The sequence below is a fragment of the Pelecanus crispus genome, chromosome 4 (assembly GCF_030463565.1).
Source record: "Pelecanus crispus isolate bPelCri1 chromosome 4, bPelCri1.pri, whole genome shotgun sequence".
NCBI lineage: Eukaryota > Metazoa > Chordata > Aves > Pelecaniformes > Pelecanidae > Pelecanus > Pelecanus crispus.
In genome coordinates, this window is record NC_134646.1 from 10,027,969 (window position 1) to 10,041,850 (window position 13,882).

At 36.6% G+C, this 13,882-nt stretch overlaps 1 protein-coding gene across 1 annotated transcript in view; it reads right to left on the bottom strand.

Annotated features, from left to right (window-relative positions):
* Positions 1 to 13,882, bottom strand: part of SCLT1 (sodium channel and clathrin linker 1) — a 50,716-nt gene that overhangs the window by 27,134 nt on the left and 9,700 nt on the right. Inside the window, exons 8-12 of the mRNA XM_075708874.1 lie at positions 13,744 to 13,809; positions 11,045 to 11,115; positions 5,071 to 5,161; positions 4,807 to 4,898; positions 2,359 to 2,536 (exon numbers count right to left, since the gene is read on the bottom strand). Of these exons, the coding sequence (XP_075564989.1) occupies positions 2,359 to 2,536; positions 4,807 to 4,898; positions 5,071 to 5,161; positions 11,045 to 11,115; positions 13,744 to 13,809 (498 nt within the window). The remainder of the gene's footprint in view (positions 1 to 2,358; positions 2,537 to 4,806; positions 4,899 to 5,070; positions 5,162 to 11,044; positions 11,116 to 13,743; positions 13,810 to 13,882) is intronic.

A 13,882-nucleotide genomic window follows, 5' to 3' on the forward strand; every position in this document is an offset into this window, starting at 1 on the left:
TCAAAATATCTTACTAAGAAAAAGGAACCGACAAGTCCAAAGGTGGCCATCAAGAGCTGGAGTATGTAAAACTTCATTTTTCACCCCTTTCTGAAGCAGAGCCCAGCAGGTAAAGGGAATTATTGGTCAGTTCATAAAGCAAGTGAGATGCAGAAAGGTATGAGGAAATTAGGAAAAGATGCCACCGAAGGGTTTCCTAAATGACTATAAATACATGGGAAGAAAGACTATAACAAGATGATAAACCTCTTTTGTATAACAAGAAGAATCACAGCAGTTTAACTGCAGTAATGACCAGAACCCTAAGCATTATCAGTATTTTTAATCTATTCTGGAAGCAGGCCAGAAGGTAGCAGCATCTCTTTAAAGCAGTTAGTTCCCTTTTCTGCCAGAAAAAAGGAGGCAGGTCTGCCTCCTTTGTCACAGAACTGAAATCAGCAAGAGCAACACTAACTTTAATATTCCAAAAGTTAAACATAAAAAGCTAGTTTAGATAATGAGTAGGGTCCTCAAGTTTGAAAAGCAACTTCAGACTAAAAGGGAGCATTTATCTCCTTAATTGCTCAACAGTTCAACACGTTAGCCCAGATACAAACAATTCTAAGATTCTCCATTTATTCCTACAGACATTAACTAAACTGTGTTTCACTTACTGATGGCTACAGTCACCGGATGTGCATTAAAGTTCTGTCTTGCCAGCAAACACAATTCATTAGATTTCTAAAAGCCTGACTTGAACTGAAGCTTCGCATTAAAACACAGAGAGCCCATATTAGACAAAAGTTTACCAAGCCCTGTATCCTATCTCCTAAAGGGGCAAACAGCAGATACTTCAGGAAAGTTAAGAACTGGGAAAGCAGGGTGACTATTTTTTTGATCAACAGACACGTCAAGACTGGCCGGATTAGACCCTGTTCTTTAGGAAGTTTTGGTGGATTGTCCTGTAGTGAATTTGACTCTTTTCATATCTATACTTTTGGCATACACATCATCCTGTAACAGTTTAATGACATATTGTACACAAAAACTTGTTTAAAGGCCTCTCCACATGTCTAGTTTTCTTTGTTGACTCCTCCCGCACTTTCCTAATTCTCGTATGTCTTGCCTGAAATGGGCTGATCAAAACTGCACGTGAAGGTACACTATGTTTAAAGGCACCTTTATTTTTAACTCTCATTCTGAACATTCTATTCATTGTATTGAGGACCACTGAGGATTGCATGAACATATTCTTATGAGACATCCACACCATTTCCTAAACCATTTTTTGACTGGCAAGACTAAATTCAGTACCCAGTATGGCACATTTGAATTTCTTCTGACATTTTATAATACACTAATAAACGCCTTTAAAATTTTTTCCTGACTGCAGACTTCACCCACTCATCACCACTCATCCTCCTCCCAGAGGAGGCCACAAAAATGATCTGAGGGCTGGAGCACCTCTCCTGCAAGGACAGGCTGAGAGAGTTGGGGTTGTTCAGTCTAGAGAAGAGAAGGCTGCGGGGAGACCTTATTGCGGCCTTTCAGTACTTAAAGAGGGCCTATAGGAAAGACAGGGACAATCTCTTTAGCAAGGCCTGTTGTGACAGGACAAGGAGTAATGGTTTTAAACTAAAGAAGAGTAGATTTAGACTGGATATAAGGAAGAAATTTTTTACAGTGAGGGTGGTGAAGCACAGGAATGGGTTGCCCAGAGAGGCAGTGGAGGCCCCATCCCTAGAAATGTTCAAGGTCAGGTTGGACGGGGCTCTGAGCAACCTGATCTGGTTAAAGCTGTCCCTGCTCACTGCAGGGGGGGGTTGGACTAGAAGACCTTTAAAGGTCCCTTCCAACCCAAAATGTTCTATGATTCTATGATTACTCAGTCACTTTTCCAGGTTTCTTCTGAATAATTAAGATCTGAACACAGAACTCACTCTCTTGGTGACCTAAGTCCATCATATAACAAAAAATCCCTTTAGCTTAACTATTCTTTCCTAACCATTCGTATGTTATAAATTTATAACAGGACCTTCCTTTTTATTCTGACAGTCCAATTTGTTTATAAGTATTTGATAAGAAACTCTGTCAAAAATTTTTCAAAATTCAAGTTCAGGTACAGTATTATCACCTAGATCACCTTTCTCCAGGCATTCAACATATTCTTTGAAATTTATACTGTATGACAAGTCTACGTAATGTATGGTCATATCACAGTTTGCTATCTTACGCATTACTAAGTTTAGTACAACAGACATAAAAGAAGCTTGGTTGTGTATGCACATATGCCTGTAAGAATACATAATCAGGCACTTCACAACTCTAAGTGATGAAAGTATTCTAATATCTAAGAAATATCTTCATCCATTGCCTTACCTGACTTTTTTGTAGGTTAGCTTCTTCTAAGAGCTGTATGCAATCTTGGACTTTTGCAACAGCATCATACTTCTCCCTTTCTAGATTAGCATGCTTTGTCTGAAGCTCTCCGATTTGTTTCTCCAGGGTGGTTCTTTCTGTTCTCAGCTGTTCAGCATCTTGGACAGTAACACGTAATCTACAAGACAGTAATAATTTTACTCATTTAACAATAATTCTTTCACACTAATTCTAATTCTTTCACTAATTCTTTCAAACTAAACTAACAGGAAGTATTTATTCGTAAGTTGCCAAAACTGCATTTCTGGTTTTCTGCTTGCTTTTGGACAGTGTCTTTGAGTTTAATATTCATCAAGTCCTAGAAAGAAACAGAATTAAAGGAGTTAACTCAGATATCTAATCTCTGAAGATCCTTAGAAGAATGTTGCTATCCTGGGATACATCACTGAAAATGTTCTATATTAAAATGGAATAGAACAGCCCCAGAAGGAATAAAGTTTTCCTCTGTGGGGGAAATGGAATAATTGGATGTGGGCAAGGAAGATGCAGCTATACCATTAGAACAAGAAAACCACTGGTAATTTTACAAGAGCTCAGAAATTCTTATTGTTTAATTATGATTGTCAGAACTGGCAGGCATGAGAAAGGGCAAGAGAGTCTCAGTGGTACCCTCAAAAAATCTCTGAAAGTTCCACAAGTGCTGCTGGTTCAATAAAGTGCAGTTCTAAATATCCATAGTGAGCACTTTGGCAACACTTGGGCTGCCTTTTCAAGCAGCCATGCTTTTTTACTTTCTAACATTTGTAATAAAACATACAAAGACTACCACTCTGTTTTTGTAGAACCAAAGCACAATTTTCGCAGAACCAAAAACCTACAAAATATAATAAGACTAGCTGTTGTGGTTTAACCCCAGCCAGAAAGTAAGCACCATGCAGCTGCTCGCTCACTCCCCCTGCCCCAGTGGGATGGGGGAGAGAATCGGAAGAGTAAGAGTGAGAAAAACCCCTGGGTTGAGATAAGAACAGTTTAATAATTGAAACAAAATAAAATAGTAGTAATAATAATAACAATACAATAATAATAGTAATAATAATATACAAAGCAAGTGATGCACAATGTAATTGCTCACCACCCGCCGACCGATATCCAGCCAGCTCCCAAGCAGCGATCGCTGCCCCCCAGCCAACTCCCTGCAGCTTATATACTGAGCATGATGCCACATGGTATGGAATAGCCCTTTGGGCAGTTTGGATCAACTGTCCTGGCTGTGCCCCCTCCCAGCTTGTTGTGCACCTGGCAGAGCATGGGAAGCTGAAAAGTCCTTGACTAGTGTGTAAGCACTACTTCACAACAACTAAAACATCAGTGTGTTATCAGCATTATTCTCATACTAAATCCAAAACACAGCACTATGCCTGCTACTAGGAAGAAAATTAACTCTATCCCAGCTGAAACCAGGACACTAGCTAATTCCTTAAGACATTCTAAAACAAATTTAAGAGCCTCTGCAATGCTTAGGCCAGTCAAATTCATTAAGTAGACATAGCCACACAAGTCTGTGCAACTCCTTGAGGCAGTACTTGACCACATAGTCACAAGGCTGGTTCCCTTGTGTAATTATTTGGTTTCTAGAGTTATTGCAGAGATCTGCTAACCACACTCACCAGGCTGCGACCAAGAAGGGAAGATGAACAGTCACACAATTATTTCCGTAAGAAATCTATGAATTCTTCTTAGCTATCAGGTCATTTGACTAACGTTAATAACCATTCATGATACTTGAATCAAAATCACTGTGCGCAGCTAAGCGTGATATCCTTGGAAAGTGAAGGGGGTAAAAAAACCCCGCACAAAAGAACCTGATCGAGTCTTAGATCTTCCAGTAGATAGGGCTGGAATTAAAGTTCTACTCCTTACCAGGTATTCAAACTACTTTTGTAACTCGCATTTATTGTTAAGTGTGCTTTAACAGTTTTATTAAATAATCTTTTTTGTATAAAAATTGCTGAACTAAGACCTGAAACCAACTCTTACTTAACACGGAAAGAAAAGTCTGTACTCGCCTCAGAAAGAACTAGTTTACATAAATATTTTCAAATTTCAGTGTGAATGTTTTTCTTTAGAACTCCACCTAAAGCTAACTAGACTTGAGTAACTAGAACTTCTCCACTAGAATGAAAAACATATGCCTCATTTTTTCCTCCATTACAGTCAATAAAATCAGGTGGTCTGTTTTACCATTTTAAATATGCTGAAATCATAAGGTGTTCTGAAAGGTTGCAGAATAGAACAAGTAAGATAGAGAGCAGCCTAGCATAAGATATCTGTGTATTTTGAGAAAACAGAATTGCTCAGAAACGCAAAACCAAGAGGCTGAAAAAGAAACGTAGTATTTTATCTCACTTGCACGTATCCTGTTACTAACACCCAATGAGCTATCTTTACCTTGTTTCTAACTGTTTTATACTAGACTGCATTTGCTGCAAGCGTTTGTCAGATGCCATTTCTCTTTGCTGGGCAGATATCACATCTTCTTCCTAGAAAGAATATACGTATTATCCAGACATCATCTGAGCTTTCCTGAACAAAATAAAGATATACTAACATAAAACAAGTTAGAGAACCACTTGCAATGAATTTAGCATCGGCATTCAGATAACTGACGAACCATTCAATTGCAATAGAAGATTATTCCTTTCTCTAGAATACCTTTCTCTCCAATTGGCCTTGAAGCTTCTCTGTTAATCTGGTCAACTCATCAAGCTTAGCATTTGCTGCCCGCCCATCTATTTTGGCTTGCCTGTATAAAGAAAACAGTCTATGAATTACATTTCAATTATTATAGGAGAAAAAAAATTACTCCATTGCAACTTTTGTGAAATAGCTGTGAAGGGCAGTCAGATTTCATAATCCTGTTCCTACAGGGCAGAAAAGGTTTCCCCCTTCTTCTCCTTCTTACTATGTGGCAGTGAGAGAGGAATACCAAATGCATTAAACAATTGTCCTGTGGAAATTAATTCTTAAAGATAGCTTAACAAGAAGAGGTATGTGTTAAGTATTTGGAGGACTAGGCAATCAAAAACTTTAAGTGATTCAATAACTCAAATATAATTGGCCACAGATACTTAATGAAGAAATATTTTTCAGAATTAGATTTCACTTTTTAAAGCAATTTGACTCGGAATTAAGAAAAAAAAAATCATTAACCACTTCTGAAGAATTTAACTGATGTGCTGTGTAATCTGAAGAGGTTTGACGAGCTGAAACAGAAAAGGAAAAAAAAAAAAGGACTAGTTAATGAATCAGACTTCCTCCTCAGTAGACAAGCTTATTCAAATGAGCAACCCTCCTACTCCTCTGACTTGGGAACAGGAAGACATACAGGGTCCTTCACCTGGGGTGTAACCCAACTATTCAGGCTGCATATTAGGCTAAATTTAAAGACCAATGATTGACTGTATGATAAAGTTAAAAAAGAGCAAACGTATTAGATAATCTAACGCACACTGGAGCACTAATAGCCATGAAAGAAGCTAGAAAATATTTAATACTGTTACGAATCAACTTCAGGCAAAAATTCCTTACAGAAATAATATTTTTGATTTAATGGCATAAAAGACAAGAGCATATTACACCTATATGAAAGTCTTAAGCAAAATATACATAATCCCAGCAATTCTACAGCATATACTTAATTTCAGCTTAATTAATCAGAAAGCCTAATTTTGTTATCTTTAAAAAGCAAAACCAAAGAAAAAACCATTATTCCCGGACATATGGTCCTCATTGCAGGTCCAAACCTTTGATTTTACTCCATCTGAATCATGCACCCTTCTCCTAAGGAAAGTACTGTTAAGTTTATGAGAACATTAAGTTGCTTCCCCCCAAAACATTTAAAAGTATTTAAAATGTGCTGTAAAACAAAACAAACTAACAACTCAAAACCCAGCACAAGAAAGGAAAAATAAGAAAAATATAAAGAGGTCATAAAACTCAGAACAGCTTAAGTATTAAAAATGCATTTTAATGACCAAATTCAGTTTCAGGTAACATTTAGAGGTGCGTGCTTAACACACAACAAATCAATTCTAAAGATGCAGCTTTTATTCTTCACTGTGCAAGATATCTTTAACATAATCTTGGCAAGTTATCTCTGTTTAAAAGCTTTAAGATTCTGAAATACCGATACCTGCCTGAGCAATGCCAAGTTTCCATCCTAGCAATGCCAAGGCGCATTGCAAAATGGTGTTTTTTTAAAACTACGTTTCCTCTCCAGACTTGTTACTCTATCACCATAAATCAAAACACTAAAGCACTAATAAGTGCTTTAATAAAAATTCTAGTATATAAATAAATGAAATATATTCAAACCTCAATTCTCTACAGAAATGCATCAAATATTACACTGTCTCTATGCATGGCAGATTATGACCCCTTAACAGCTAGCATAACTACATAAATAGTACGTAAAAAGTACAGTGTAACTATACATTTTATATTGGGTTTATATTAACACTGATGAAAAGCAATGACTCAGTTCTCAAACACTTCTTAAGAAGTTGTTGCCCAAATTTCAGGTTTTTTATTTTGGGTAAGGTCAGCTTCTGATCTAAAGGAAAAAAGCTAATATCATCCTGAAAGTAACTTCCAGCAGGACTCTTAATTTTGTCTTCTTTTCCCCAGATTACTTGCCAAAACTTAATCTGGCAGTCTTCCTTTAGGCACACATACTGGAGATATAGGATGACAATATATCAGGAGCACGTTTAAGGTGTTTTATGGCTACGTGTCTCAAACTATATACTTTGCTATATATTAATCTTAAAATACCTAAAATTTATCAACGTACATTTATAAGCTTAGCAACATCAAAAGCTCCAAAATTACACTCAATCTAGGCCATACAAACTTAAATCAAACCTAAATTCTCCAATACATAAGTTGGGGTTTTTTTAAATCTACTTTTCCTCTCCAGACTTGTTACTCTATCACCATAAATCGATGTAAACCTATTAAAAACATCCAAAAGGATTAGAATTGTCTGCAATACATGCTATATAATCCATGCAAACTACATGTATGTAACTTCACGTTAGAGAAACAACTGGTGAAAATATTCCAGACTTCTTGGAGAATCACTGCAGCACTCACTTCAGAGCTGTATAAAGCTGCTGTCATTAGCTTTGTGAGTATTACATAGTACTGTTTTTAGGGTTGCAAGAACTTTTAGCTGATCTGAGAGGAATGTGAGAGTAATCAGTGCCTGTAATTAGAGATGCCAAATTCCTCTAAAACCCTCTTTGCCCAAAACTGAGGACGCTATGAGGAGAGTAACGACGACAAAGGTTGCTCGTGATCATTGCCAGCCAAATTAAACAGTTACGAGGAGACTTCTGACAAGATGACAGCTTGAAAGGAGACATGAAAACTTGTGGCTGTGGGTGACGGACCTTAGAGTGACAGCCCAGCAGTGAAGCTGTGTTTGACACTGTCAGGAGTCACTGCATGGGCATTGCCACCTTTTCCCAAACCTGAGAGCAGCCGCCCCACCAGACACCATGAGTAGCCTGCACCCAGCTGGCAGCCCAGGGTGAAATAAATGGGGACCAACATATGAGGTGTGTGCACGGGAACTCAAGGGGTGCTTTCTCAGCAGAGCACAACTAGCAGACTTCAGGAAGCAGCACAAGTACACATGAAGCTGGAGCCCCCACACCTCCAGCAGGAGGGGTGTGCAGGTGGCGGAACATGTACTTCCCAAAAAGGGAGTATCTGTGCACACGTGCACACACTTTTAATCCATGCTTCCTGTGAGAGAGGGTGTGCGTACCTAAGAAAAGAGCGTGTGAGATCAGTATTTCATGGGATCAATTACAGAAGGCTGTTTACAGATTTCTCTTTGTTTCTTAATATATCACAAATGCCTAGTATCACAGTTTACCTGTCATATTATTAATATTGATCATTAATGTATAGGCCACTGATTGTACATTTATTGATTAGTGGCATGCAGTTAACTGCTTTGATTGACTTAAGCCACGTTTGTTGAGCAGTCATGCCCAGCTAGAACTTATTAACTCAGAAATCTCTGTGTTCTGAAATGAGATGACTTCTCCAGTCCTGTGGATGGAAGTCTAAATTCACTCACAATTTCACTATTAACAAAAAAAACCCCAGCAACTAATCAGAAACATGTGTATATATTTGGGCATGTGTGAGTGAAAGTTAAGAGCAAGATGGTCCACTGGCTTTCAGTCAGTCCCAAGGACTTTTTGATACACCTTCTTCCTCAAGCAGTAGTTTAAGCAGAAAACATGCACTTGCCTTCTACTATCCACACTCACTCCCATATAGGAAGTTATACAGATCCTTTTGTGTATGCATGACTACAAATCAAAGACTTTGGTCATTTGGGTTGTCATGCCATATTCTAAATTATTTGATCAAAGTAGTATCATTAAGGAATTTCATATAACTCCAAGGATCAAGCCTAAAAAAGCATTTCCTTTTAAAAAATGAAATAAAGATGAGACCAAAGGAAATCATGACATCTGTAATTTTGACAAAAACAGTCAACTGGCTGCTCAATCACAGCCCGAATGATTTTAAGTTTGGGGTGGGTTTTTTTATTCTTTTTAATCAAAACCACTGAGAGTATTAGAAATGCAGTAACAAACTGAATGTTGATAGCATTTATTGAATGTCTAAAATAGGTTCAGTTAATGCTAATTGCTTTCATACCCACTTATTACATGAGTTGATGTAAGCATGTCAAAGATTTACAGATGAATGAGATACCAAAACAGTAATTCAGTACTAATACCCTCTCCAAGGAAACAAATTGTAAAAAAGTAGGGATATGAAAGTGGTGTTCTTTCCCTTTTAAGAAGTAAATAGTAGCATGCACAAGCAAACTGCAAGTGATGACTGAGTTTGGAAATACTTTATTTTAGCAAATACCCTGAATACCACCTTAATCTTTGAATGCTTGTCACAATATTTTCCTTCTCCAAAACACGCTATTTTTTATAATAGTTTTTCCATGGAAAAATATTGACTAATAAAAATAAGAGGTGCTAACAAGTCTCCCTCAAAAACACATCTTCAGTGATTGAGGTAACTTGGCATTTGTAAGCAGGTTCTGGTGCTAAATTTATTGTACAAAGGAAATGTAAAAATAAACATTGTTTAAAACAAATAAAATGTTTCTAGTAAGTAAATCATAATGTACTAAGCAGGGGGTGAAAGCTGAATACTAGAAGCAGCTGATTTTTATTGCTCTAACAGCAATAAAGTTTAGATACAACCAATCTTGAAAAAAAAAAAAGACCAATTTTTAAATTGGTTAATAAATACTCAACAATGATCAATATTCAACACTAATGAATCTGTTCATTCGCTCTAAACCTGTATCTTGCACTGTGGGTATTGTGACTCAGTAACTTTAATATCTACGAATAGTACAACTAGACTCATTAAACAGATGCTGAAATTTGTGTAACACCCAATTTTTACAGTGATAAGCACTTAGCATTCCAACAGATACCAATTACTCTCATGTAATATTTTGTATGGGTTTGGAAGAGAGGAGAGGGAACGTCTGATGTAGCCATTCTTTCTTGGAGGGATAAAATCAGTATCAGCATGCGTTCAGCCAACCTAGGTTTCTGAACACCAGTATTACCTGCAAACCCTGCATACAAAGTTGAGTGCATGAACGCATGCGTGTGAACAAACACATACAGCCATCTTTAACTATTTACATAAAAATGGAAATTATTTTTACCATTTTGGGGGTGATGTTCCTTAAAATCAAAAGATAAAACTAACTAAAACATCATAGCAGATGAACCATACTAAATATTTTAATCACAGTATCAAAGCAAAATATGATAATTAAACTAAAATTTAAGTACATTTTAAAATAAACTTTTAAGTTTACAAGTTTAAAATTTATAAAGTTTGTTTAAAGCTTTAGGTAACGCTATACAAAAAAATATCACTGGTTGATAATGAATCTGTTTCCTTTTTATTGTCAATCCACAAATTCACTGTTTACTGAAATTAAATTTTAGTTTGACCTCAACCATCACTAAGTATAAGAGTTAACAGATACAGTAAACTGGCATTGAACAGACTATTGCTGTAAATACAAATAATCATGAAACCATCTCGCAGGTATTTTTCTCATTTTCTTTGATATACTTCAGGAATATAATTAACACTTCTCTTACCTCTAACTTCCAAAGAGCCTGTAGTTTAGAGCTCTTTACTGACAAACAGTGAATGGAAATTTTATTAAAAACATTAAAACGTGAACATTCAAATTTCAGAACTGTAACGAGTAATGATGTAACTGGATTTTGAGCAAGTTGTTTCTAATGAAAACCCATCTTCAGAGTCAATTTTGTTGTGATACTGACACTTTGTTCCTTTTAAATCCAAGGTCAAATACTGAATATTTCAGGAAACAGCTGAACCAAACAACACTAACTGGAAATATGCTACCCTAACGCTAATGATGCACACATTTGTAACAAACTTAAGAAGCATTAACTAAAACCATTGTAACTATCACTATCAAGTGATACAGTGCCCATGATACAAGGCCCATGATACAGCAGCAGGTTAGAAAAAGCTATAGAAAAGTTATTTAATAATTTTTAAATTGCCTGGTTTATACCTCAGTTGTTTTCGTAGCTGCTCCAGTTCCACATTCTGTTCTGTTACAGTTTTCAGAAACTGTTGATTGCTCTGCAAAATAAGGAGATATTTGTAACATGTTCCTTACTGTACTGAAAATGTTATATATTCGTAATTGTTACAGGGCATTTCTGCAGAACATAATACCATAAAAATAGCCAATAATGTCTATTTAACACTGCAGCTGGTCTCCAACTGCCAAGGTTTAGGTACAATATTTTATAACGGCAAATGCAGAGTGATGTTACCTAATCCCCACCTTCTTTCCCCATATTTTGGTAGTGTAAGAAATTCCCAAGATGAGACTTGTAATAGCTTAGACCTACCATCTACATTCCCATCTAGTTTAGGTGTCTAGAATACCTTGTCACAATCAGTACCACAGTAGACCACGTACTGCTGGAAAGAATTCCTTTGTTTCAGAGGCAAGAAACAATGAGCAATTGCTCCTCCTTCATTTTTTCTACATCAGCCATAGTGCCGGAGGGGTCATTCTCCTTCAAACTGTCTTCTCATTTGAGAATCATTTCATATTTTTGTTATGCTACTAGCCTTTTCTAGATCTTACATATACATGTATCTTACACTGAGATATCAGAGATGACCACAACTGCAGGCAGCATTCAAGATGCTACTGTACTATGGACTTAAGCACAATATATTCCTTTTCCCCCTTCTCCTAATAATTGCTAACATTCTTCTTGCTTTTTTGACTGTTGCTAAGAATTGTTTTCAGACGCTTCCTACTTCTAAAAGACCTATTCTGAGCAATAACAGTCAATTTCGAGACCATCACAGGGTACCCAAAGCAAAAGCTCCCTCTTGCCCACATGCATTATTTTGCTTTTATTAATACCAGTGAAATGTCAGATAAAATTCACTCAGATACTCAACATCATGAGATTTTTCTGCAAATTTCTGTAGTTTACTTCAGTTTTCACTACCCTAAGTAGTTTAACATCAGTGGTGAACACTGTTGCCTCAATACTGAATCGCATTTCCAGAACACTTACAAATATGCTGAACAGCTCTAAGCCTGAGCACATCTAGGAAACACAGCTGTTTTACCACAATAAAAAAACCTAATTACTCTGTCTCTTCACTTCCTATTTTTCAGTTTGTTAGTTCAAGAAAGGACATACTGCTTTATCCCATGACATCTTTATGCCTTTGGTAACAGACCTCGCCAAATGTTTTTTGGATAATGCAAACTAATAGATTACCTTTATCTTAACATCATCTGTTTCATCTCCTTCAAAGAGTTCACATATTTCACTCTCTCCTCTGCACATCATCTCTTTCCAATTTTATGATTTTAAGCATTCAGTGATTCTATTTTTTTGAGGTACCTACCTACTACTGATTTGCTTGTATTCCAAATCCTCAGCAAAACTGCTTTAAAAGCTGAACATTGTATTTGCTTGAGATTGTTTTCAGACAACAACCTCCCAGTAACTCTAAAGTATCTATCTTCAGAGAAGAGTTAATTTTGAGACCATCACTGACTACACAAGGAAAAAGTTCCTCTCCAAGGGCATTATTTTGCTTTTATTAATACTAATAAAATAGCTTGTAAACAGGACAACTGCTCGCAAGATACAATTCTGTAGTAGTCTGCAATATACTACTCAACATTGGCAGGGGCTCAATGGGAGTATTGTTCAAGACAATAAATATTTTTCAAGACAACCGTACAGTTCAAGAATGATGGCATAATTGGAAAGAATTTAAAGGTGAGCAGGAAGAATGATTAGACATCTTAAAAACATAGTCAAAGAACATTTAAAGACTTGACTTGCTTTGAACAGAATAGAAAAAGCAGGGAAAGGGAAAAGATGGCAATATAAGTTTTCAATAACAGGCACCATGACAAAGAATGTACTAATCTTTCCTTCATACCTACAATATTTCACACCAAAGAAACAGGCTTATATTCTAATAGGTCAGATGTGAGGAAAAGAGGTTCCAGTGATAAAGACAGAAGAGAATAGACTACCTAGAGTAGGTTAGGAGTCTTTCTTCACTGCCAGTATCCAAGACAAACATTAATCAAAAATCACACAGGAATCGTGTCTTTCAGAGAAGCCACCGAGCCGGGAACTTCACCAAGACTTCCACCTCAATTTTTCTACCATATTAAAATTGTTTGTCAATCCTGGAAGTCCTACTTTCAAGCTTAGAGACTAAGAAGTTTCACAATCTAAGAATATGGATGAAACAGTAGAAGATGATTAGAGCTCAGAAAAATCCTTGAAAAGGTCAACTACAGACGCTGAAGCCAGCAGTGTGAAACTAGGAATCAATAAACATGTGGTAGAGCTAGCCTATGTAAGAGGTCATAATTTAAATAAATTTTTCCTTGAAGATGGTTTTGAATGCGTGACTGAAGTACACTCACCAAATACTAAAATTCTGAGTGTAAGCTTACCACTGACTTCTTGAAGACCTCACATAATATTAAGAGCTAACCTCTCAACCACACTGACATGGTGTTTGGAGTTCAGGAAAAAAGCCATTGATTTTTGACTGGTCCCTTGAGAAGTCTGTAAATCTGAGTAGTACAAGTTCTTTTCCAACCAGGTATGTATGAAGGGCTTTCTCCTTTTCTTTTATACTTTGAGGCTTTAGTAGGAAAACCACCATAATTTACTGGGTCACTGTTCAGAAGGTTTTACTTACCAACTCTATTTTCTCATTGGCTATATGCAGTTGCTGAGTCAACTGTTGAAAGCCAGTCAGTTGATCCTAAAAAGAGAATTCAGAGCTTCTTGTAATCATTATCATCATAAAGAGCGTATAATTAGACAGTTTCATAGCC